At 40.4% G+C, this 27,580-nt stretch overlaps 2 protein-coding genes across 3 annotated transcripts in view; both read right to left on the bottom strand.

Moving 5' to 3' along the window:
- The window catches only part of lamb2l (laminin, beta 2-like), a 31,426-nt gene extending 14,589 nt beyond the window's left edge, over window positions 1–16,837 (bottom strand). Inside the window, exons 1-3 of one of the 2 annotated variants that reach the window (XM_056732443.1) lie at window positions 16,788–16,837; window positions 9,618–9,687; window positions 2,790–2,959 (exon numbers count right to left, since the gene is read on the bottom strand). In XM_056732443.1, coding sequence (XP_056588421.1) covers window positions 2,790–2,959; window positions 9,618–9,648 — 201 coding nt within the window. In that variant the 5' untranslated portion in view covers window positions 9,649–9,687; window positions 16,788–16,837. Of the gene's footprint in view, window positions 1–2,789; window positions 2,960–9,617; window positions 9,688–11,376; window positions 11,485–16,787 lie in introns of those variants that run through there. The other variant, XM_056732442.1, reaches the window with a different exon arrangement.
- A 953-nt stretch (window positions 16,838–17,790) lies between these two features.
- si:rp71-17i16.6 (uncharacterized protein LOC100148415 homolog) lies at window positions 17,791–19,517 on the bottom strand. Its single transcript, XM_056732456.1, has 5 exons — window positions 18,966–19,517; window positions 18,688–18,800; window positions 18,472–18,569; window positions 18,192–18,277; window positions 17,791–18,109 (listed from the first exon to the last, which is right to left on the bottom strand). The coding sequence occupies exons 2-5, from the start codon at window positions 18,771–18,773 to the stop codon at window positions 17,942–17,944; spliced, it is 438 nt and encodes a 145-aa protein (XP_056588434.1). The 5' UTR covers window positions 18,774–18,800; window positions 18,966–19,517; the 3' UTR covers window positions 17,791–17,941.
- Between the last annotated feature and the right edge of the window lie 8,063 nt (window positions 19,518–27,580).

Raw genomic sequence — 27,580 nt, 5'->3', positions numbered from 1 at the left:
ACAAAAAAAATCTGGGTCATAGGCTGGGCAAAATGTTCAGGCAGAATAAGGGGCAACAGAAAAGAGCAGGGGGGGGGAGTTAACGGGCCTCCTGGATTCAGGTCAGAACATGAGAGTTAACTAGGAGGAAATCCAGAACACTTTGTCTAGACTGGGTTGTTGTCAAGGGCAACAAAGAGTTCGGCAAAGGCCCGTCTTTAAACAAAGAGACACGTGTGTTCCCTGAGCACGTTTCGGAAGGTCACAGCAAAGACCAAAACACCACCACCCTGTTTCAGATAGTTTAACTTTTACATGTGTTAATTCAGCAGATGCTATTATTCAAAGCAAAGTCTTCACAAGTTCTGCAGGAGATGGATGTGTGCACAGATTGACTTTATACACGTATTACTGCTGAAGTCTGAATGTGAGCTGCCAACAATAGGATTAGCAGTGATCCACCTGATTATGAACTACAGGAATTCGTCCGGCAAAAACACATTTTTAATACCTTTACCTATGACCACTGGACAAGATCCTGTGGTTTCACACAGAATACAATTTCATAAAAGAAACATCACAAGGTTGTGGGTTCGATCCCAGGGGATTGCAAATACAATGTTTTATATATATGTATAAATGTATAGGAAAATGCAATGTGAGTCGCTTTGGATAAAAGCGTCTGCCAAATCCGTAAATGTAAATGTGCTTGCTCATGTCCCAGATGTCTTCCTGGTGAAGTTTGGACTGCTTTAAGCACTTCATGAAATCTTCGCGAGTTACCGGCTGGCTAAAATACTCTCATATGCGCTGAGCATGTATAACCAGCACACATCATTGTTTTGGATGTCCGGTAAGTTCCGTTTTAAAATACAAATCATAAAATCTGTCCAATCAATCACATTGCGAATTTGCATGTAAGCTGTTAGGTTCAATATTTTTAGGTTCGCTGTTAAAATGCCAGTCTGAACGCCAAGCGAACCAGGACTAAATCTTTTTTTTCTTTTTGGTCCGGACCAAAAGAACCAACAGAACCGAACTTGAAATACGAACGCACCCTAAGAACTACAGGGATAAGTACGTAACAAAATCTGGCACCCACAACAATGATTTATGCCTATTCTTAGTTTGCTTGCTGCAGTTTTACATTTTAAATGTCCAAGCACTTTAAATTCAAATGAATTTCTATTGGCTGTCATTGTTTCGTTGCTCTAAAAAAATTTCAATGATGAAGTTCTTCTGTATCATTGTCATTATAGCTGTGATGTGAAGTCTACTATTCTCTTAAATTTAAGAAGAAGATTTATAATTATCTCTTTTGTTGGTGTGAATGGGACTAAATACAACATTTAATCCCAAACAATGTATTTTGTTTTATATAAGCAAACAAATAAATCAGACGTCAAAGATCCAGAAAATCTAGAAAATTTTCGACAACCTTTCCAAATGTTAATTTACTCAGCATTTCTAGATGTATCGTGGCCATTCCAGTCCAGTGTAAGCTTCAGGAGTGACATAAAGTCATCTAACAGCAATGTGAAAGACTGACAGCGTGACAAGACACATGAAACTGTGATAAAAATCAAGGTTATCACATAAAACATTTCTTTTTACTTTTCTTAAATACAAATATTGCTGGTGAATTGCATAAAATTGAACACAAACTTATTTTCTTTGCAGTGTTTGAGGTCTGAAAAAATACAGAGCATATTTTCTGTTATTTTGACCTGTTTTCCAGCAAATAAATGCGATTACAATATTATTGTTTGAAATTTGGGAGAAATATTGTAAATAGTTCAAAGAATTAAACAAAAATTATCATTTTATCTAAACACATACCTATAAATAGTAAATTCAGCAAAACTGATTTTGAAATGGTCTCCTCTTCTTTTCATCGGCTATTCTGTATTCTGAACTGGAACTCTTTGCCCCCCCCTGAAATTCACCAGCAGTAATAATTGCCTCACCATGTGTCACTAAACAACAAACAAGCTGTTTATTTAACCAAACAGTCCGTGATGAATGCGTCACAATACAAACGGAAAGCCAGGGTGCTCTGCAGACACTCTTCCGACAAATAAATTGACAGATGCTGACAGGTAACATCTGCGCTGAGGACAAAATGGGTGTAACTCAATGTTTAGGATGTGCGATGGCTCCAGGCAGTTAAATCATCTCTTAGTCAGTTTTATGCTTCTAAAATGCTTAAATGATGGGTATGATATGTTTTTAACTAAGACTTTTGAACAGGTATTTATAGACCCAAAACATCACACATACACAGAGGTCAGTCATGTGCATTTTATGAGGAGAAAACAAGGGAAAAGGGAGGGGTGTTTCAGGATGAAAGAGAAAAGCAAACAGGTAGATGTAAGGGATGACTGTGAGATTTGTGAGCTCACCCATGTAGCGAGCAGTAAAAAAGGTGTGGCAAAGTAAATGAGACACGTGCAAGAGAGAAGGGTGTATTCAGTTGTACCAACATTGTTCGCCTAATGATGGTAAAAACATCTTTATGTTATATAATATATGATCACTATCAAATAATTTAAATTGTATTTCTCATTTAAAAAAACGTGTGATTCAATTGTGCCAGGTACGTGTACATCCATCATCATGACATATAATTTCCATTAGCACTGAATGCAAGGCAAGGCCATGCATGCAGAGGCAGACATAAGAACCAAGGCTGTGTACACTGCATGAGATCACAACATCAATTACACGGATTTGTGTGTCTATATGAAGGACAAAGACTACAGGGGGCGCAGAAAAGATTTGGATTTTGAGGACAAACTGGATAAAGTTACCTGCAGATGACTGACAATGCAGTATTGGTCAGGTCCATCCAGACCACAGGTGGAGGTCGCAGTCAGGTTAATAGCTCGGCCAATCAGAAGGTCCCCGGTTGCCGGGTAACAGCTACCGTCCATGCAGCCGTGCGGGGCTGAGGGGAGTTCCTGAGCCATCACTGGAAGAACTTAAAAGAGCACAGACAGGAAGTTGATGAAATAAGTTATTGTGTCTTCCAGCTGAATGCAATTGAACTTTATCCTCTTTAAGATTATACAGTACAAAAGCCAAACAAATACATGTATTTAAACACCACACATCACAGTCAAGGTCTGGCACAGGCACACCCGCCGGCAGCTTTTTATGTTTGATGACCTCACGTGTCCCATCCGGGCGGCACAATCAAAGTGAGAGTGTTTGGTTTCCCATTGAGTTGGAAAATAACTGGCTTTGTTCCTCATGGTTAACTTTGCAGGGCTCAAAATGCACTGCTACTGGCTTTCAAAACCCACACAGATCATTATGGGTAACAGATATTGTTAGGTACAGGTGTGTGTGTGTAGGGGGGTCTTCATGGATTTGGAATATTCTTATATGTCAACTGGCACTAAGGCCAAAGGATATATAGTCTCTGTCCTTCCGAAACCTTGTATGACCAAATTCTCTGTTTTTCAGGAAATGCAAAAAACACTTTACTTTTGAAATTATTAAATAGTAAGCATTTTCAAAACCTTTTATCGATTTGCATAACCCAGTGACAAACATAAAGTATGAGTAATAGTAATGATTTAATTTTTTTTTTAATAAAAATCACGAAAATGTAAACATAATGACCATATGTTATAAGAGAGAATATGTTGAATAGTCACAATATAAATAATGCTGATGAATCCGGTTACTGTATAAAATTAAGCAAGATGTGCTTCTGCTTGATCATGATACTGAAGATATTTATTTATAACATTACTCTGGTGATTTTCTAAACATGTGAATATGTATATAAATCACACTTTTTGTTAAAAAGCAAAAACAAAGAGATGTATTTTGCTACATTGCCCTGCCTTAGATCTATTGAGTAAAGAAAATAGATGTTCAAAAGTACAGTATGTCAAATATGTGACCCTGGCCAACAAAACCAGTCTTAAGTAGCACGGGAACCTCTTTAGTAATCGCAAAATATACATAGTAGGGGTAAAGATTTCCGATTTTTCTTTTTGTCAAATAATCTTAGGATATTAAGTTAAGATCATGTACCATGAAGATATTTTAAACCTTTTCTACCGTAAATATATAAAAAAATATCTTTGTGAGTGGATGGCCTGCCTCAGATTAACAATTTCAAAGGCGATTTTCTCAATATTGTGCTTTTTGCACCCTCAGATTCCAGCTTTGTAAACAGTTGTTGTTCCGCCAGATAGTTTCCTATCCTAACAAACCATATATCAATGGAAAGCTTATTTCTTCATCTTTCAGATATTGTAAAAATCTCAATGAAAAAAAAATTAACCTTAAGACTGGTTTTGTCGTCCAGGGTCACATATGTCAGTCTTGTTCTCGTATGAGCGTGCAGGTAAGCTTATGACTGTATCAGAACACATCTCATATCAATGATATGAATAAACAGATGCCATAAATTCCATTGGCTAGCATTAACGTACAGTACGTGCTTTGACAGTATGGTTAAAACTCTTGTAAAGTAAAACTCCACTTAACATAATAAAAGCCGTGATCTTTGGAATGTGGGTCGGCATACATCCGACTCACCCTGAGTAAACATTTATGCTATAGGCTGTGAACAGGGTGATTAGACTGGCGTGACTATCTAAACGTGAGAATCTGACAATGAGTAACTGGTAAGAATAATACAGTTAAAAGTTATAATGTGCTTTTAGGCGAGTTCACACTGTCTGTACTATACTCTATAACTATGCGTCAATAATTGTCTCATATGTGGCTATGTTTATTTCTTCCAAGGAACCTCAGGAGAAGATCCCAAGACATTGCAATAAATTGCTGTTGAGCTTTGAAATAGCAAGCACTTTGCAATAACCTTGCAATGGGGATTCCCAGGCATCCCTTTCGTTCACTTGTCATCTTCATCTGTTATGTTTATAATTACAGGACGGGAGTCTGAAGAACTTTCATAAGACAGACTGTGGTTCTTCTTTACAGGCCCCACACACACCAGTAAATCCCTTGTCTACACGAACAGTTTTCTACCTTATGAGACCAGACACTGATGTATCCCTCGTAACAGCTTCCCTAAGGTCATGGATGTGTTGAACACATTATCCTCATGACTTCCCGTGTTCTGACTGGCAAGACTTAAATGAGACTGTGTGTTCTCGAAATTTGTCAAAACAAACCTGGAAAAAAAGAGCGAAATGGAGATAGACGGGGAGACAGACTAAACGTTCAATAAAATAAAGCGATGGAAATCAAATGCAGTGGGCTGGTGGATTCCCTTTAGTTTAGAAAGTCTTGAGATGCAATTAAAAACATTTGAAGACAGTGCAGAAAGTGCTGTAATTCAAAATGTAAATAACTAAATATAGAACAAACTGTAAACAAGAACAAGAATAAACATCTGCTCAGTTAGGTTGTCTGAACCTGCACACTAACAACAGTGTATCTGACTCCACTGACAGATGGGCAACAGAAGCACAGGTATGGCATGCCAGGAAAATGTCATTCATTAAGAGAAAAATTCCAGGTGTAAAAGCATCTGACACGTGCTCTTACAAAATGTTCATCTGTAGCTAAGGAATGGCATTCCTCAAGTCAAGGACAAGCCACCACAAGCCGCACTGCCGTCACAAAGGAGCTGAGACTGCTGCAGAAGAAGCTGCTGTTTCCTCCCATCAACTCCAAACAGCGTTATTTACAACGTCAGACCCAGCGGGACGATGAGATACAGTCAAATACACAACTTACCGGCCTTTACCGTAGACAAAAATACATCCAAAGTCCCAACTGACCAATCAGAATCAAGTATTCCAGAGAGCCATGTTATATTAAGGAGAAATAATGCATCAAGAAAAACTTCAGTCAAATTGTGAAACCCTTCACTGGAATGTGATTTAAAATCAGATATTGAACATGCAGGCGCAGACAAAGCATGGTAGAGATTTTTGTTTGAAATTAAACAAAATCACTATCGCTAGATCATTTCTCTATATAGATCCAGCCGATAATGGTAGAATACTGTGCTTGTGTCCGTGGCCCCAGAAGGTCTAAACATTGCATCTTAAAGCTTGTAGACCTATAGATGTTTCTATATGCAATGTAGGCCAGAGTGTGACATCTCATTATATGCAATGTAAACACACACACCTTGATCATATTCCTTGTCCAATCATTAACAAATAGTCTCTCTGACCCACATTGAGTCATAAGCTTACAGATCCAGATAAAACGTTGCGTCAAAGACCATTTTTGTGCCAATAACAACATGTATTCTCTTTCAGAATTAGCAATCGAATTCTGTTTGAATTTACGTACCCTCATGTTATTCCAAACCCTTAAAATGTGTCCTTTGAGTGTTTTTTGCATGTTTTTTACTGGGGCCTTAAAATAAAAAAAAAAAGGTTTTCCAAGTCACTACTTAAATGTGTTTTTTAAAAGTCACTTATGGAAATCACACACCTGAGGCTGTTATCATTTCCACAACATTCCACTCATGCTCTGAATTCTTCTACAGTAAATGTTAAACACTGCTTTCGGACTGACAGAAAAAAGGTGTCAAAAGACAAATAGTATGTAGAATATCACACACGGTCACACTTCAGATAAATGAAACATATTCAGATTAGTGCAATTCCAGCTTTATGTAGGTGACATTTTGAGTCAAAATTAAAAATTCACATTGTCAGAGAATGTATTTATTACCAATTAGGCATGTGCCGAATACCGGTTTCAAGATATACCGAGGTTTGTAAGAGTCAAGGTTTCAAAACCACAAAAACCACAAAAAAAACGTTTCTAAGTTATGAGCTGTGTTTACACAAAAATACGTAATTAAGTCAAATGATGCAATGTTTGATGTTTAAGCCTAATATATGGGCTTTGACAAAAATATATTTTTTGAAAGAGTATTACAATTTTCAGGCTTTATTTTTACCAGACATATATGTTCTATGAATGATGGTTAAAAATAAGATGTATTTGTGTCCAGTTGAAAAGTTGTTGTTTGAATACGCAGACATTTGAAAACGACACATTTAAGTATTTTAATTGCAATACTGTGAAGCCGTGACACTTTTGCGAAAGGTTATCATACAGTCAAAATATCATACTAACCCATACCTATGTCCAATATACCAAATCATCTGTTTATATTTTACTAAAGCCCTTATGATAAAGTCCAGACACCAGAAAAATATCAGTTTATGCACGAGTTTTCTGTTTTAAAAGAGAGAAAAATTCATGCATTGTGGATGGGATGAAAATGACGTTTTTGAGAGACAACATACTTTCTAGGGTTAAAATGTACAAACCACAAGTAATAATACCTAACAAACTGAGAAGGGATGGCTGCTTACAGAACATTTATTTTGAGGAATATTTACCGTTATGAATATGACAATTCTGTAATCTGACAATTAACTTACCAGACTTTGGAAAACTATGGTTTAAAACAACAACAAAAAAAAGATAAAAAATCTTTATGAGAGAATTCACATTAAAGCATTAAATATAAACATCTGACCTATGGTGAAAGCATTTGATTATAAACTTCAACTTAAGGTTGACATTTGAATGGAATTGCCCATTTCACATTCTTAAGGGATTCAATATCAGAGCAGGTGTGTCTGGGACTAGGCTATACATGATCCATCCAGAAACCTCTGCTCTGTTATTCCAAAAACATCGGTGACACCCTCCTCATCCCAATATCACGAGTCACTGTACTGAAATGTTCAGATTTTAAAATCCTTACAACCCTAACATCTTTAATGAAAAGGAAGCATATTTTTGTTGTATAGAACAGCAGTGCACCTACAGTATGATGCCCAGACAGCTCAACAGGATTTGCTGATTTCCATTCAATTTTTCCATTAATTTAATCTTTTAAGTGTAGTTATTTAACTCAGTTATTCGTCTGAACAAACGAGTGATGATTGAGTACAAAGGATCCTGGTGAAATAATAAAATAAAGCATTGAGCTATAATAAGAATAAAAGACCAGACTGAACCTGTTCTCATGTCACAACTAATGGTCTTCCACAGCACTGTTTTCATTCCAATCTTTGTGAAGCGCACATACTTAGAGTCCCAGCAGAGATGTGCATGAACATTTTTACTTTCTGCGTCAGGTCAACCAAAACAAACATACACACAAAATGATCTGGATTTGGTTGAATACAAATTGATTTGTATTCAAATTTGTTCGGCGCGATTCACATTTGGCGTCTTTTGGACGCGCAAGTTCGCTTTTTTAAATGTAGACATGTAGAAAAGTGCACCGCCACTTACATTCAAAGTTTACCCAAATTCTATGTTAAAGGAACAACATTTCGTTCTTACCATCAACAAACAATAAATTCTGTAATATTTAAGAACATTTAGTTTCATCGTTGTTTGAATTTGCTATTTTACATTAATAATTAAAATATTTTTGTGTAGCTTTTATTTGTTACTGTTAATGAGCAAGAGTTATGATGCCACAGCACAGTCACAAAATACATTTTTAACTCCACTAACGTCCGTTCATACAATCATGTGGCAGATCAGAAACGTTACCGAGTTCACGTCTGGTGAACTCTGAGCTCCGAATACATCACATTAGGACATGTGACCAATAGAAGATTACACAGGGTTTTGTATAAATTTTGCATTCTGAAAGTATATTGTGACCGCGGCATAACAATTTATTTTGAAAAAATTGAGGTTTTTATCTAAAAATGTGTCAGACTAGAATTTAACCTGCATCACCTGCAAGAGCTCAGGGGCTATAGGTGTCCAAAAGACTTGCAAAAACGTATGTACCGTAAATCATAAGAGTGAAAGAATAAAGAATCTTCTTTCAGCTGTCTCTGTTCACCTTTACACAGCCAACTTGGGAGAGATTAAATACTTATGATGTGTTTGGGAAATTGCAGATTATCACATTATGGCTGGGAGTGAAAGCAATGTGAAAGTAAACAATAAGTGACATGTCACGAGACAGAGTGGGTAAAACTCACATTTCTGATATGCCCTAACACAAAATTCATTGAGTTTGATGAATGTGTTGTTTATTTGCATTGTTTGGCACTCATTTCACTAAAACAAATATGCAATTCTTATTGAATCACTAACATGGCTAAATATTGTGCGACTTGTCCGTGCGTGCTTGTTAAGGGTGGCCGTCACAGCTATTTGTCATCCCCAAGCGTTGTGCAAATGCTGAAGGAACCTTTCCTCGCTTGTTGAGCGGCGTTTGGTCCAGGTGTACGGTTTCATAATGACACACAATACCTCTGATTATTGCTCTTGAGTGAGTTAAATAAGAGAAAGGATATGTCCAGATGCTACAGAAGAGAAAGGGGTAACAGGCTGGTCATGTTTTTGTTGTTTAACTCTAGATTGTTCCGTGTTGAAAAGGACTCCCGTTGGAGCTACCATGAAAGACCTCCCGCATGAGGGAACAGGTGGGGGTCTGTGTGTTTTCAACTTCAGTCTCTTTAAGAGGCTTTTACCCTGCGTGTTCAGCTCACTGGAGATTCTGATTTTGATAATCACATTGGATTATCCGATTTGTCATCAGTCGTTTTATGATCCAGACTGTCTGTCTGATGTCTGGAAGGCAGAGTGGAAATGACAACCATGTTTGATAAAATGTGATGATGTAATCTGTGGCTTACCTAGAATGAGGATACTGAAATATCTGGTCATCTTCACTGGTTATCACATTAGCAGCTGATATCCAGAGACCTGAAATACAACAAAAAATGTTTGGAGAAAACATCTAAAACTATACGTAAGGGATTACAGACTGTCACAAGTTGTAGCTGCATACAGGACTAGCTGTATCTATCAACAACCACAAAGTATTTCTTATATCCTAAATGAAATTGGTTTAGCTTTTAATAACTCCCAAATTTCCAATAATTCTTGAGTGAGCATTTACACAGCACTGTGGATTTAAGACACAATCAATAAAAAACAGCATTTAATATTCAAGGTCAATGTAGTGACTCCATTAAACTCTGTCTATTGAAAGTCATCATTCAGTGAATCATGCTCATGTTGTGCTTAACCAGAATGCACTGCTCTATTATACAAGTTTATCTGTGCTCCAGTTATTAATGCACAAACAGTGTTACATTATAAAGCTAATATAAGGAAAAACAGCAAGATCTGCAAACAACAAATGTTTCGTGGCTGTTCTTCCAAACCACGGATGTCCAAATTTGTTGTTTTTCAGGAAAAAGCGCTGTACTTTTAAAATGAATAAATACTGCGTGTCAAAGTTGACAAGCACATTTTAATACTTTTCATTCATTAGATATTTGCTCAGTGACAAACATGCGTGACTAAAACCATTTCAAATGCGGTGCTATTCTGACTGTAAACAAATTTGTACACATCATTCCTCCTTCACTGTATAGTCAACTCGAATCAAATACAAAATACACAATTTGATCCTCTAAGAGATAAAAGGCAATCAATAAAAAGAGAATTAACTGGATTATTCAATACATTTCACATAAGACATGAGGATGTGTGTTGTTGGCATCTTTTATCTGAGGGGATGCTGAGCGTGTGAGCTCACGAGAGGAGCACTGGGCCCCAGGCTGCTGGTGAGAGGACTGGCAGGTCAGCTATAGCACACAATACCATAAGCCCCAGTTTCCCACACACCCTCCATACTTCAGTCCCAACACCACTCAACATTTCACTGCCACAAAATCCTCTTGTACTCACTTCACTACAACAAAGAGCAGCTTATTTCACTTATATATGCAACAGAGAACAATTACTTCAAACCATCGATAATGGCTTATCATAAAAACAGCATTTTTAATAAAGTAAGTTCATGCCAACTGTGATTTTCACAATTATATGGCTGTGAAGCAGTTAAAATTTGCATTTGCATTTGCTTTGTTACATTTATTATATAATCTTTTGAAATCACTTTGAATCACTTGACTCACGGTATTCTACAATGCAACGAAAAAGTTTCTGTATCATGCAACAGTAAATGTAATTCTGTCTCTAAAATCTGCCTTACATTTATCTAAAGCGACTTAGATTTCATTATCCTATACACTTATACTTAGGTATCTGCAATCCCCTGAGATCGAACCCACAAACTTGCGTTGTTAACGCAATGCTCTTACCACAGAGCTACAGGAAAGCCTTGATAGGACGTCACAGGGCATTCAGTGATCATGCCTCATAGACACACAACACAACACTTTCAAATCAAAGAAGATGAAAACAGATACAGATAAAAGGTATAACTATGAAGTCATAAGAATTACAGATACAGAGTCAAAGCTGCCTGGCAAAGTGGAAATAAAGCCAGTGCACCGTCTACATCTGTATATACTACCTGACAGGGTCTCTGAGTCTTTATCAAAATGAATTTATTTAGAATAGATGAGATATAGTACTTACGCAACCAAGTTGATAAAATCTCTGTGCAGGGAAGACCCTGTGTGAGACCCAGTGTGTATAAAAATGAGCCTGAGTGTGCAAAGTTGAGCACAGAGAAAACTTCACAAGCACAACTGGCCTTTCGGAATGAACGGTATAAGCCAATCACAGAGAACAGGGTAACGTTCCCCCGCCCCGTCCCCACAGCAATGGGCTGAATGGAGACCGATTCTCATTTAAATTCAGCTGTCACTCTTAAAAGCCAGTGCGTGAAAGGGGGCAGCCCGTCTCCAGGCTGAGGGAATGCGCTGAACCATTCTTTAGGGGGGCGTTGAACTGGTTAAGAAGTATAGTGGGGGGCAGACTTTGCTTTCGCTTCTTTCTGACCACACACACAACCCCTCTTTTCCAATACAACCCTCTGAACTCGCGGGTAAGAACCTGAATGAGATGCTTAACTGGAGACGTCTAACAACAGCATCTCTCTGTGATAGAGTTGAAAATCAAATTATTGTTAACCAGCAAGTCAATCATGAACTTCCCAACCTTGTGTGTTTTTTCAGATGTTGCTGATAGAATTGTAAAATAGGATACACATCATCGGTCTGTACTGCTCAATAAAGTAAACAAACCAGTCTTACAAAAAACATTTAAATGAGAATGGAATTTAAAGTATTAATGTCTATCGCAGATGAAAGAGAGCTCAATATTAATGCATAACATATTAAAGGGATAGTCCACAGGAAAATAAAATGATTTTATCATTAACTGACCCTCGTGTCATTTCAAACCTGTATGACTTTCTTTGCAGAACACAAAGATATTTTGAAGAATTTTAGTAACAAACAAAATTGGCCCTTATTGACTTCCATTGTATGGACACATACAATTTTTTTAACTTCCGGGTGAACTGTCCTTTCAAACTCCCTTTACACATTCACAGTTAAAGGGACGTCTTATATTCAATTGACTGTAACAATACTTGGCATTTTTAGTTATATTGTAGCATAAAATGACAGCTAAATGACTTTATGCAGGGCTGGAGGCCAAATTGAAGACTACAAATCTATACTGGGTCACTGAAAAACCTTTGATGGATGTGAGCGATGTGGTAAAAGCGGTAAGAGATTTATTTTGGTTTAGGTCAAAACTGAACGCTGCCATATTGTACCAACTTGTTGTACTATTATATCACTGATAACATTTGAATGAATAAGGAAATGTCTAAAATGTTCATTTTGTAATAAAGTAAATCATTCAAAGCAAGCATTGACTGACAGGTTTTTGGCATTCTACCATTTCCGTTGCTCCTTTAGAAAAATACATACTGCATATGCTCCCAAAAGACCCCTTATCTGATCCCAAACTTTAAAAAGTTCGCAATTTATGTTGTGAACTATAAATACAACATACCTCATGATATGAAACACAACAGTCAACCCTGTAATTCTGGGATTGATGGAATCTCATGTTTATTTTGTTCAATAATACTAAGTATGATTCAGTATGATAGCTAATTCCTGTACGTGCTATCTACATCTTCCACCCATGTGACTAAGGCGCCGAGATCTTATATATATCAGGCAAAGGTGAAGCACACACATTATATTTACATTTCCCTGTCCTAACTTGCTTTTTTATCCTACAGAAAAACACATACAAACTGTCTGAGAAAACGATAGATCGCATCTATACGATCTGTTAACTCATGGCTTTGTGAAACCATAGTGGTATTACTTACAGTATTGTACTGTACATTCCTTTGCCTAGATTAAAGAGATTAAATAAAAAAACCAAAATGTTTTGCGAATTCACAAACATTAAACCATTCATCCTACACATACAGTACTTTGATAAAAATATCAACGCACAAAACTTCTGCAAATAATGTGACAATTATTTGAAAAAGTTTTGAGATTATTTGATTATTATTATTTTCGAGAGACTCATTTTAAAAGCCAAATTTTACTTCTGTTAACTCATGTAGATGCAGATTGTTGACACTAGTGTTTTTAAACATAACACAACAAAAATATCTAATAATAGTGAAGCAAAGCTTGCGAGTGACATAGAGCTTGTACGGATGAACGCAACTGGAGGTACTGTAAAGGAAAAAGACATGTACAGACCAAAGCCTTCATTCCCTCCCATTACACTGTACAAGATTGGACCAGTATTCTTTCTGATTAGGCTCAGCTTGTATACAGTAGAATGAGTAAACATTGAGCACAATGTCAGAATGACCTGCACATTGTATTACAAAAACACTGAAAATCAATGTTTACATTCTCTAGAAGACCTTGAAGCTGGTGGTGCATGACCTTGAATTAGCCACGATACTCTCTTGGTCGAAGACATATTGTCCCATGAACTTCCTAATCTAAGACCACATGAAAATGTACATTTGGGTAATTACATTCGTCATAAAGTGTCTTGCATTGTACTCGCTTACAGTACAATGCATAGGGATAGTGACTTTCAATGAAGGACAAGAGAATCTGGCTGGCTCACTTAAGTAATGCCTTCTAACAGCAGGGTTAATCTCTAACCACACAACCTGAACGTGCTCACACGAGCTCATTCACACCCTACGGCCTTTTCGGAGCACAGGACCAAACAGAAGCCAAGAGTCAACTTAAACCCCGACTCAGTGCTCAGTCTAACCTTCAGAGACACGGTGAGTCTACAGTGACCAGGCAATGGCAAACACTGAAATAATGACCAAAAAAATGAAATATCTTAAAAAAAAGAATGACAATAGAACAGACAGAGGACATTTCTGAACATCTATAGAGTAACACCCACACACGCAAACTGATGTCTTCATGTAACAATATATCAGAAAGTTTCCTGCCCTAGGGGTTCTTGGGGGATACAGTACGTGTTTGATCAAAGATTCGATTACATGTTAAAGAACTCCTCTTTTTTTCTTGTAAAACACTTTTGAACTTCAACAAAATTTAAGAATGAGATGACCAGGGGTGTGTCTCACTCAGCTCCCTTGTTCAGTAGTCAGGGCACTGATCAGCCATTTGCAAACTTTTCTCTAACAATTCCCACAACAATGCAACGCAAAAATGGAGCATCCATGCTCCCTATGTTCCCTTACCGGAAATCATGTGACATGTTTGGAAGCCGTTTAACTAAAATCGAACAAGTTTACTCAATAAACACAATGAAACGCGATAGAACTTTTGAAAAGACATGCGTTGATGTGTCAACACACACAGCTAGGCGGCCACGGAACCCAATCTACTTAATAATTGACACATTTTGAGCGCAGTATTTAAAAAAAAAGTCAGGGGATGTTGGTTTTGCCGGTTAATAAATAAATGCGCTTACACAGTCACGTCAAATGAAAATAAGTGAACAGTGTCCCGATTTGAAGCGAGCCAGGATTCTTACCAGTGTCCGAACCCTTGTACACCATATACAGATTCATGACCTCGGGAGCTGATTGAGAGACAGCCCGGGTCTTTCTGAGAGCATCATTCCAGAATGTTCAGTAAAGTGATGAGTGATATTCCGGAACTGTATCATTCTCTGCATTCCTTTGAGACTGCCAGAAAGGGACATTATTCAACACGTGCCATAAAACAATTCACCCAGTCTGATATGGTGGATCAAGATATTTCCACATCAAGACCTTAGAAGTAAACATTATCATGTTATAGCTGTAAGAACAGTTGTCGATACGCTTTAAGATTATACAACAAAACATTTTTGCATTAAACTACAGTATGCAGAAGATGGGGATACAAAATGTGCTTTTTTCAAATATTCCCAATGACGAAAACAGCTATTGGTTAAACAATACAAGTACTACACCGCCTTAAAGTACTGAACTGTTGTGAATCTATTCTGAGGCAATTCATAACCAGATAAGCACACTTTCACATTCAATATCATAATTTCATCCTTCCTCTCTGACAAAGATGTGCTCATCATTCCTCTATCCCCTGATCGCTTCTAAAATCATGACATCATTTGCTTCAATCAGACGACTGACATGTTAAATAAAGCTCCAGAAAGAATGAACAGCCAACAGATCGATCATAAGAGACACATTATATGTTTTGACAGCTTTCCTGCAGCTGGGAGTAATAATTACAAATCCATCAATGCAATCAAACATTTAACGAAACGTTTAAACTAATCTCAAATGAGTGTTGCCAAATGCACACGTCCCAAATAATAATAATACAAATATTACAACATTACAAGTGATTTTGGTCTCGGTGTGACCTGAGCCTGAGGAGAAGGACTTAAACTTCGCTACAATCCGCAGCAATGGGGCTAAAGGTCATCATAAAGCTGATCAAAGCTATACTCAGGAACAGGAATAGTTTCCCATGCTTCATGACTCGGCTCTGCAACAAGTTTTCATGTGACATACATCTGAGAATTCTTTTAATGTCATGAACCTTATAATATTATACCAAATAGTGTATTATTGTATAAGAATACAATATATCGGTCTATATGCCGTTTTTAAAACACCTAATCAGAATATGCATGCACTTTTTACAGCACTGGTAAATGACAGTCTAGATCACGTCTACGTGCATTGGAGAGTGAAAGTACAAAAGTACAATCTGTATGGAATGCAAGGTTTTATTACAACTGACACAGAGCTGACCAATGACGAGAGTAGCTACAAAGTCACTTTTAAGTCCAATGCTTTTAAAAAGGACAAAGACAACACCTAAAGAGCTACAAGGTCGAGGCTCCAGATGTCGCCATGAATGTAACGCTGTTTTTAAATAATAGTTAGAATTAAAAATGTAAACATGCTTTTGATTGTGAGATCGAAATAGATAATCAAATTGTGTATTGAATGACGGAATGAAGAATGGAAAGAACAGTTAAGTCAGGAAAAACAGTTTGAGAGAAGCTGTTCCCTTTATGAGCAGGTCTGGAAGAAATGTTTAGAAACATAGGCCTCCGAGAATGATGATGAAAATAAAACATCTTCCCAGACACTTTACAGTTAAATATATTTTTAATAAATCAGACTTTCCCCCTGTCCAATTAAACCGATAACAAATACATGCATGGTAAATTATTTACATGTCTTGCTCTTGGAATGATTTAGTTTTTTAAACACAGTTGAAAAAAAAAGTTTGATTGAAAGCAAGAGAAGTCTCAGAAATGCATAGATATGCATAGATGCATAGATATTCCTATTAGAATAGGCTATGGATTGTTGACCAACATCAACTCTATAGAAAAGGTCAAATGAAAAAAAAAGTATTTAGGCAAATACATCTGTAACGCAACAAAACAGAACTTTAAAGCTCGTAGCATCAGTAAATGATCTCGATGCACGATAATAATTTCACAACAAGCTCTAAACGCATTTACTGGAGCATTTACTATAAAGGGAAAATGAAACAGAATAAAGTACACAAAACAACTACATGTGTTCTTACCTGTAAGGTTCAGCCCTCCCGCGAGCTGCGCGTCCACCTGTTTAAATGCGCTCACTATACTACACACAGCGCTAGTACAGAGGGAGGAGTCAACTCAGTACGTCTGAACATGAACTTCGCGTTATAAACAGGCAACAGTGTTTGTAAGACGACAGTGTGGTTTGTAATAAAATAAGCCTCATGAAGAACAGTGCACGCTTTGATTTAATGTCTTCAGGAAGCATGGATAAATAAATCAATATGCACAGACAGGTGAGATTGAAAGCTGCCAACAGTCATTGAGCCCAGTCGGAAGTGTTTCTTCCCTCTCATTCAGTTGCATAAATCAAACAACATTGTGACTCCAAATCTAGCTTTGTAGTTCTGAAACATAACAGGTGGCTACTTTGCAGATGCTTAGATACAACATTTTTCAACAAGGTGAATTTCCTTGGTTTAGTTTGTGTTATTCTGTCTTTTGATGTTGACTTTCCTCCATGTCAAAAGTAAATGGAAATCGAGGCTTTAAACCAGTAATATTTCTCTGATATACATACACAACCTGTTTTGTTGGTAAGCTTAATAGTAAGGTAATAAAAGGTAACTAAATAGCTTTTGGGGGATTTTTATTTATTAACTACTTCTGATAACTTAGTATTTACTGCCCCCTTTTGGTGGATGATGGCAATTCCTACTCCTGTACTAAAAGACCACTCTAGTTTTGCCTTTCATCAGTGTCCCTAACCCATTCCAGTGTCTGAGGAATTCCGACAGAAACATACCTCAGCAATGTTAAAGATTGAGAAAATTTTGAACTGATCCTAAAATACATGTGAAACATTAGTATTGTGTTGTTCAAAAATGAACAAACTTGTTTTCTATATATGCAACCATTGCATCTTTGTCACTTTTTTTGTAATGGTCTCCTAATTTTTTCAATAGCTTTATATATTGGCCTGACAATTAATATAATATTTTTAAAGAAAAATACTCTTAGAAGTATGTATAAAAACTCATACACAAACCAATTTCTGCAAGTTCTTTATACTCAGTTCACTTACACTTCTTCACAACAACTCAACACTCTTTACCATTTTTATCCCAATATATGCATATGCCAGTCAAACAAATGTCAAAATAAATGCATTCAACCATTCTTCTTTATCTCAGCTTCATTATTTATCAATATTCATCTCACTGTTAAAACGAGGGTTATGTTGGAAAATAAGGGCTGTGATGGCCTGGTTACGCTGAGCAGTGCGGAACATGTGTCTGACCCCTGACAGGTGCATCAAATGGTCCTGTTCCTTCAGCATCTTCCAATCTACAACCCTTCTCGCAATCTGATGAACAAAACCAAAACATGACTCATAGTGTTCAATAAAGATAATAGTTGGTGTATGAGAAACTGAACTTCATAATCACCATTGATAGGTCTGTATTTAATTCTGGTGATATCTGTGTAGAGCGTTGTGTCAGAGCGTCCCACAGGGCTCCTGCACTCATGTCATCTAATGATAAGACATTATATACAGGATGAATGCATGCAAACTCTTATGATTCCTTTGCATTTTAAGTATTTTTTATGTTTTCAGCTTTAAGAGTGCAATACTCTTAGATCTCTCTCAAACAGATTTATTACATTGTGCACAGACAGATTACATTTTCTGTAGTTCTGCAGTATAGGCATATTGTCGTACTGTACCTCTCATGTCATCTTGTAGCTGGGAAAACCAATGAGGTACATCCTTTGAGCGAAAAAAAGGGCTGAGAAAATACTCAGCTGTTGATTCACCAAACAAACTGAAAGACAGATTTCCAGCTGATCAAATAACTACAAGGGTCACGTCAATCAAATGCAACTTTGATATACAACTACCAAAAAAAGAACATTCTTATGCTGTGATTTAAGACACCAGACCTGATAAGATATTGCTTGCACTTTAGATCACAGTCATCCTCGCTCGGTTTATTTTCCATCTGGACGTTCTTCACATTTTCTTCCATCGTTCTAAAGGCTTTTGGTCAACACAACTGTGAGCAGACAAAATTCAAAAGCCATCAAATGAATCAAAGATTTAATAAGTACTGTCCCCTCTTAATCCGACATGACCTAAAATTATTTATCAAGACAATGTCTGAACAAAATTGGAACTTTTAGCTGTCACAATATAAAAACAGCGGGACTAGCAATCTTACCTGCGTATGCCTTTCTTGCTGCCAGTTCGCAAAGCATTGTGAATGTTATCCAGCTGCCTGATACTGATGTTACAGATCTCGGTGGGGCCGTGTCACTCGGTTCAGGCAGCGGGTTGGTTGTGACATCCATGGAGATTCAGTTTCCCAGGTGACAGAAAGCACCTGATTCCTCAGAGGAATGAAGATAAACACAGTCCCATCCCTTCTGACACTTTTCCCAGGGAATGTGGGGTAGTACGTGTCGGACTAGAAGTGATGTGTCCGTGTGCGTTTAATAATTGACTCCAGAGCTGCAGGTCCAAACATGCTCTGTTAATTCTAAAACTCACAAAAAGAAAGACTTCGAAAAAACCCCAAATATCATGGTTTAGAGATACCAATATTGAAAACAGATGTTCACGGTCAACTAACAGATTTCAGAAAGTAAAGAAACAGTTCATTCATTTTATACAGCTGTTATTTTATATAATAGTTTTTCAAGAAGTAGACTTTTAACACTTTCAAAATAACATAAAGAATCAAAAGCAGAATCTTTAAAGTGATTTACACAGATTCAACATTCTTCTAAAGTCAAACCCAAAGCTGGACTTGAGAAACAAGTCCGTAGACCTTAACATTTTTTCAAAGACTTGAAAAAGTTAATAACAACAAGCAACAATTTTTTTTAATGATATTGTATTTTATCTAAATAAAATGAAAAAAAAATATATTTTGTATTTGTTTTTTAACAGAAAACATCAGTTGTTTAGTTTAGTATTAACTAAAAACATCAGTACCGACACCCGTATTTCAGTGCTCCAGTAAACAAAGGTTTAAAAAAGATTTTAGGACAAACTTTTATTTTTTATTAAAGTGAAAAGTTTGTTTTTGAAAGTTATTTAGGCTCTTTCACTTTTATTAAGAGTGGATTAACTGAACACCTTTCGCACCACTTAATTTCCCTTTTTCTCAACAGTGACCTGCAGTTTGGAATGTCATTATGAAGTGGATGTGATGCCTTTCAGCACGACCGATTTCAAATGGTGCTAGAAAACTCCAGTCCACTCTGAACACCAGAGGAAATCAGTCACGCTGCAAGAGGCAGAATCACAGCAAAAGATTTGATTATATCCATGGGGCATCACAGTAGCTTAAATAAATAGCTCATGCATTTAAAAGGCAAATCAAATCAAATGCCAAGACAGATTCTGATGAACATCCTGACCTGTGGCAGTCTCATTTGCTCATACTGATTTATGGATTGCTTCCTGAGGACTTTTCCATACAGCATCTACATTGTTGATGGTAGTTGGTGTGTCTCTGTTATAATTGGAGGGCCTCTGTAAAGGACGCTGCAGTGTGTCGTAGCAGTTTAGCCACGGACCATCAGTGCAGAAAAGAGAGACCTTATCCCAGCATGGTGGCGCTCTGTATGAGAGTAACAAAGGAAGATATTTTAAAATTTAAATCATAAAATTGATTAGTTGTGTAGAGTAGGTGAACTAGACCACCAGTTAAAATTATTCTATTGTGCATTTTTCTGATGTACAGTGTGAAGTTTTTCTTACAATTTCAGCTAACATTTTACAATAAGTTTTTTTTTTTTAAATAGTAAATGCATTCATTAACGTCAACGGATACTGTGTAGTTTTTCAGCATTTATTCATCTTTATCAATGTTAGTTAATGTCAGTACAATTGTTCATGTTCATGTTCATGTTATAGTGCATTAACTAATGTTTACAGTTACAACGGTTAATTTAGAAATGTATACGCAAATGAGGAAATTAATATTAGAAAATGCTGTAAGTAATGTTTGTTTATGTTAGCTAATGCTTAAAAAAGTTAACAAAAACTACCTGATTGTAAAGTGTTACCCAATTTTCTTTATGATTTTCATTATCACCATTAACATGTAGTAAGAAAGTTGACAGAAAATTATTTCAAGCCATTTTAACAATCCTCCTAAATCACGTGTTTTCAACAGAAAGCAACAGACATGCAAATTATTTCAAATGTACTTTTCAGAATTAGAAACGGATCTAACAAAAGTTTGAGCACATTACACACAAGTGTAACACATTTTCAAATCCCCAGTAGGACTAATATTAATGTCACATTTGTCACAGTATCACAGAAAGAGTACAAAGAGTTATTTCAGATGAGGCTGCTTTTTTCATTGTGTTATATTCTTAATCAAGTTCTCTACATGTTATCAGCCCTCTAAAATAATCCGTAAAAATAGGGCACAATATACTGTATTCATATAATTTTCCGTATTTCTGTTTTACTGTTGTTTTAACTATTTTTTACATTTTGCACAGCATTAAATTATTTTAGCATTACTGGAAATGTCCTTAAAATAAAGGAAAATGTATTGGTAATTTTATGTCAGTTCTTTTTGCAGTGACGATATTGAAGTCAACAGGCATTATTTTCTCGCTTAAGTAAGCCTTATGTCTTGTTTTACATTTACATTTATGCATTTGGCAGACGCTTTTATCAAAGGCGACTTGCATTTCATTATCCTATACATTTATACTTAGGTATCTGCAAACCCCTGGGATCGAACCCACAACCTTGCTCTCACCACTGAGCTACAGGAAAGCTTGTTTTCTAGTATACTAGGGCAGATTAGAAACAAGGGTAACAGAAAAACATGACCCGTGCTACTGACTTCAGCATAAAAGTCATTAAGATGCATGAACATTAAATGCAAAAGGCTGATCATTATAAAACTATGGTTCAAAAAGCAATCATAAAAAAAGATTAAATATTAGCAGAACATACGAACGCAGTGTGTTGGGGAATTAGGGGGATGCTTAAATAGGTCAGTGATCTTTTCAGCACAGGAAACCATTATTGCTTGAATCGGTCCTCCATGTACACTCAGTAACCAAGGTTCACACAGACAATGCACATATATGACCTGACTTGCCCTCTAACAAACCCTCAGCAGTAATGACTGAAGCTTTCAAATATCCTCAATTATAAAAATGGGGCTCGACCAAACATCTACTTTGATTTGTAGAAGGGAGGTTCTTTGAGGGTGTGACCCCATATAGAGCACATGATGATTTTACATCACACATCCATGCGGGTTTAAATCAGGGCATAAGATGTTTGACTCTGATGCATATGTACCTCTATGAACATTAGCTAAAAGGTTAAGGACCACATTTATTTTTTTAATCCCTGCTATACACATTTGTAAGTAAATTTAATTGCAAGTAAACACTACACACATCTGTATTACATTACATAAAATAAATGATTACCTTAAAAATCCATCTGTGTAACATCTACTCTGGCCTGGGGGAAGATATTGGACATGTCAATGTATGATTTAAAAAATAAACTAAAAATAGCGCTGTATTGTATATACAATATTTACAAAGATAAGCATGTTTTAGTCTAATAGTCTTACCTTTGAAGGGTATTCTTTTTGTACATAATGGACCTTCCCATCCCAATGTAGACAGCCAGTGGTCTAACCATGTGCTCATATTAATGCAGTCTGGGCATGTGCGTGTATTTGTGTGTGCGTGTGCAAGAAAGATAGAAAGAGAGAAAGAAAGAGAGAGAGAGAGAGAGAGAGAGAGAGAGAAAGAAGGATAAAATGTAAAAGATAAAAGATAAAAAAATCACAATGAAAAAAAATGCATTATTAAAGATTGTAAGAAACCGAAGAGGATGCAGTAGATGAGATGCAGGATGGAGACTCGCCTGTCTGGCAACAGTCTCTCAGACAGACTTGACAGCCCCCCGCCCATACCCCCCAAACTGCTGGCTGTGACAACACCCCTACACGCCCTCCCCTCTCTGCCCACCAATCCTAAAAGAAGCAGAATACCCACCAAGCACAGTATTTGCTGGGCCGGGGAGAGGTGTTGACGGACACTTTTAATACAGTAGTACTAGTAACAAACCTTAAATCTCATAGTCTTTTGTAATTTCAAGCAATTATCTCTTTATCTTGACCCATGTGGAGGGAATATGGAGATGGGTGCCCTCTAAAGGCAATGACCATAAATACACTCTTGTCTCATTTCCTGACCAACTGAGGGTCTTTCTCACCATCTGAATCAGTCATTCGTTCCCTTTCTGTCGGTCTCTCGACGTTGTGTCGAGAACGACAGATGGGGTTCGCCCTTGAGAACCAATCAACTCTGACTACTATAGAAAAGGCCAATGAAATTTGGCGAATGCAATTTGCATGCCGGGCTCCGCCCCCGGAAATCCGGTATAAAAGGAGGCCGGCGTGCAGCATTCACTTACCTTTTGTTCTTCAGAGCCATCGCTCATGAGTACAACTCAGGATTCAATCCTCTACAACTACACGCTGGTGCTACGACGTGTTACAGCGGATCGTCCCTTCCTGCAGCGACCTTCCCCTGGGCGTCTCGGCGGTTCCGGAGGTGTTAGAGATTTTTTCTAAAAGTCCTTTTCAGGACTAACTGAGCATTCTCCAGCGTGGCATGTCCCGCTGTTCTCTTGGGTGCGGCACCCTCATCGAGGAGGGGGATGGACACGATCGCTGCATTAGGTGTCTGGGCGTCCAGCACACTGAAGCAGCGTTTGTTGACACATCTGCCTGCACTGCGGGCAGATTGTCATTCAGAAGTTGCGGTCACGGGTGGCTGTCTTCCTACGGGAACCAGCCACCATTTCGTCTGCTACCCGGGCTGTGACATCTGTGGCTACGGCCCCGATGACCACCCACGTTAGCAGCGTTAGTGATACGGGGAACTCTGCGAACGTAAACCCGCCAGCCAAGTGCTCACGGGCCGATCGCACCCCGATTCGCTCTTCTGAACGTTCCCCAACCGGCGGTGGCATACCGTCCGGATCCTCACGCACACACTCGGAAACGATGTGTGACGTAGATGAGATGTCGCTCGCAGCATCGGAGGGAGACTGGCATCCGACTCTGCCGAATCCAAACTCCACCCCCAGCGGTCGAGTTCAGGAGGAAGCAGAAGTGATGTCATCCGTGCTAACCCGGGGATACGTGGTTCCCGAGGTCGGTGCGCGGTGCAAACCGCGCCCACCCCGGGTGCCATGTTTTTCCCGGAGGTGCATGAGGAGCTGTGTAAAACTTGGAACGCTCCACTCACGGACCGTTCCAGTGAAACCAGCTCCGGCTCCCTTACTTCCCTCGATGGTGAGGCAGCCAAGGACTGCGTCGAGATCCCCCGGGTGGAACGTCCGCCTGCGGTGCACCTGTGCCGCGGACGGCTACCACCTGGGGGGGGATCGACCACTCCTACCGTCCAAAGCACGTAAGACTTCGGCATCACTGGTGTCGAAAGCTTGCGATGTTGCGGGCCAGGCTGCCTCCTCTCTCTATGCCTTGGCCATCCTGCAGGTCCGCCAGGCCAGGGCGTTGAGAGGGCTCCACGAGGGTAAGGCCGACCCGGGTATAATGCAGGATCTCCGTGCCACCGCTGACAGCGCTCTACGGGCGACTAAGGCGGCGGCACGGGCCCTGGGTCGGACGATGTCCACGGTAGTGGTCCAGGAGAGACACCCCCGGCTATACCTTGTGCAGAAGAGTGACAGCAAGGAAGTCCGCTTTCTTGATGCACTCATCTCGCAGGGTGGGTTGTTGGTAACACCATCGAGGACTGCGCTCAGCAGTTTTTTGACGGCGAAGCAGACAGTGGCAATTAACCACATTTTTTTCACGCCGCGACTCGGCCGCCTACAGGCCTCCGAGATCTCACGTGACGTCTGCTTCCCTGCAACCCAGGACCCTTTCGACATCGGCTCCGGTTCCTGTGCCCCCACAGGCGGCACCCCGGAAGCAGAGGTCGAGGGGGAAACCTCCACCCCGTCAGCAACCTCCTCGCGAGAAGGGACACTGACGGGAAGACCCCAGGGAGAACAACATCGGGCCCGAACCTTCACAGCCACGGCTCTGATCGGTCGGTACGGGACGAATCCTGCCTCGTCACCAAAGCCGGGCCCTTGTTAGGGCTTGGCGCCCACTTACTCACTGAGTTTTCTGTTCTCCCCGGGTTTACTTGCAGCCGATCGCACACTCCACTGGACTGTGCTCGGCGAACCGACCTCACACCCTGGCGAGGCGTGAGGTCGTACACATATGACAGCCGTCACCACTCTCAAACCGACAGTGCGTGCCGTTGTCCCGCCAGGCAGGTAAGCAGGCGGAGCAAAAACCTTCCCTCCGGGGACTCCCCGCGACATGGTTAGCTCCGCCAGCCGACGAACCACCCCCCGTGGGAATGATGAAGCAGACCGTCCCCTTGGTCACCCTGTCACAGTCCCTGGGAGCTCGAGAGCTGCCCACACGGTCTCGCTGGCTAATGAGGGCGGTCCGTCTTGGTTACTCGATCCAGTTCGCCAGAGACTCACCCAAGTTTCGGGGCATCATCTCTCCCTCTGTCAGAGGCAGGGACGCCTCCGTACTTCGGGTAGAGGTCACCACCCTTCTGGCAAAACAGGCATCGAGTTCGTCCCTCAAAACCAAGATGTTCAGTGGGTCACCACCCGCACTTCATCGTTCCCAAGAAAGACGGCGGGTTGCCCCCAAAGGCTGCGTACCCTGAACAGAGCACCTTCACAAGCTGCCATTAAGGGTGCTCACACAGAGGCGCGTCCTGACATCTATGAGGTGTCAGGATTGGTTCGTGGCAATCGACCTGAAGGACGCTTACTTTCATGTCTCGATCCTCCTCGACACCGGCCGTTCCCACGGTTCGCGTGCGAGAGGCGGGCATATCAGTACAGAGTCCTCCCTTTCGGTCTGTCCCTGACCGCCCTTTCTCCCTGAGAGGAGGAAGGCGAGCGGGTACTAAACTATCTCAGCGACTGGCCTATCTTGGCACACTCGCGAGATCTGTTATGTACACAAAGGGACCTGGTGCTCCGGCACCTAGGTCGATTGGGACTCCAGGTCAACCAAGAGAGGGGCAAGCTCTCCCCAGTGCAGAGCATCCTCTTTCTCGGTATGGAACTCAGCTCTGTCACCATGTCGGCACACCTGTCCGCAGTTGTGCCCAACCAGTGTTGAACTGTCTGAAATGAACATTTTAGGCAGACAGCGGTCCCCCTGAAACAATTCAGAGGCTCCTGGGACACATGGCGTCCTTGCGGGTTAATACCCCTCGAGTTGATGCACATGACACCGCTCCAACACTGGTTTCAGAGTCGAGTCCCGAGGAGAGCGTGGCACACCGGCAGCAGGCGCATGGTGATGCCGCCCTGCTGCCGACGCACCATAACCCCTAGTCTTTATGACTTTTTCGACGGACTCAGGTCCATTTGAGCAGGTTATGAGGCAGGTCGTGGTGACGACTGAAGTCTCCCTGCAGGGGTGCGGTGTAGTGTGCAACGGGCACGCAGGTGGGGTGTTGGACGAACCCCTGCCTGCGCTGGCATATCAATTGCCAAGAGTCGTGGGCTATGCTACTTGCACTGAGCAGGCTACGGCCTCTCGTGCGAGACATGCACGTGCTGTTCCGAGGACAGCACTATAGCTGTAGCGAATACAGATCGTCAGGGTGGCGTTCGCACACAGCAGCTAAACACAACTTGCTCGACGCCTCCTCCGGTGGAGTCAACAGGTGACTCGTCCCCTGCAGGCCACACACCCCGGGCAAACTGAACTAGACAGCCGACGTGCTTTCTCGCCAGTTTATGCCTCGTGGAGAGTGGCGACTCCACCCCCGTGCAGTCCAGCTCATTTGGAGGCTGTTCGGATAGGCCCAGGTAAAACCTGTTCACCTCCCGTAACACCACCATTTGCCCGCTTGATAGTCCCTGCCCTCGGCACGGATATCCTTGCGCACAGCTGGCCGCGGGATGGGCGGAAGCACACCTTCCCCCCCCCAGGAGCCTTCTTGTACAGACTCTGTGCAAGGTCAGGGAGCAGGAGCACCAAGTGTTATTGGTTACACCACACCGGTCTAACCGCACTTGGCCTCAGAGCCGATGCTCTGGACAGCGACTCCCCCTGAACCATTCCCCTGACAGAGGACCTGCTCTCTCAGGGGAAGGACACGTTCTGGCATCCCAGATCAGACCTCTGGAACACCCATGTCTGGTCTCTAGACGGGACGAGAAGATCCTAAGATGGCTACTCCCCCTATACGGCTGAGACCATCACCCAGGCTAGGGCCCCATCTACTAGGCGGTTACACGCCTCTAGACGGTGCCTCTTCTCGTCCTGGTGTCTTTCTCAACGAGAAAGACCCACTGAGGTGCTTGATCAGGATTGTGTTCCCCTCCTCACGAGACTGGAGACTAACATCTCCCTTCCACACTGAAAGTGTATGTAGTCGCTATTGCCACTCATCACGACTCAGTCGGTGGAAAGTTTCTAGGGCAACACGACCTGGTCACCAGGTTCCTAAGCAGCGAGAGGGCGGAATCCGCCTCATCTCCGCTCCATACCCTCTTGGGACCCTAAGTGGTCCTGGGGAGCCTCAGGGCCCCCCCAAAGAGCCCCTCGGAGGTTCCGATCTTCCTCATAGAGTAAGACGGCCCTCCTGACGGCGCTCACTTCCTTCAAGAGGGTAGGGGACCACCGAGCATCCTCCGTGTCCCTGGATTGCCTTAAACTCGGCCCTGGAAACTCTCACGTTATCTTGAGACCCAGGCCCGGATGCGTGC

Source organism: Triplophysa dalaica, chromosome 20, assembly GCF_015846415.1.
Source record: "Triplophysa dalaica isolate WHDGS20190420 chromosome 20, ASM1584641v1, whole genome shotgun sequence".
Lineage (NCBI taxonomy): Eukaryota > Metazoa > Chordata > Actinopteri > Cypriniformes > Nemacheilidae > Triplophysa > Triplophysa dalaica.
Note: the sequence above shows the minus strand (reverse complement) of the source record. Positions and strands in the feature narration are given on the sequence as shown.

Bases quoted from the DNA above. Each gene is read 5' to 3' on its own strand.
- si:rp71-17i16.6 (XM_056732456.1), bottom strand. From the start codon at position 18,773: ATGGAAGAAAATGTGAAGAACGTCCAGATGGAAAATAAACCGAGCGAG. The intron at 18,570-18,687 runs GTCTGGTGTCTT...TCTGTCTTTCAG, and splicing joins TGCAAGCAATATCTTATCAG to TTTGTTTGGTGAATCAACAG. The intron at 18,110-18,191 runs GTGATTATGAAG...TTTGTTCATCAG, and splicing joins TAAATACAGACCTATCAATG to ATTGCGAGAAGGGTTGTAGA.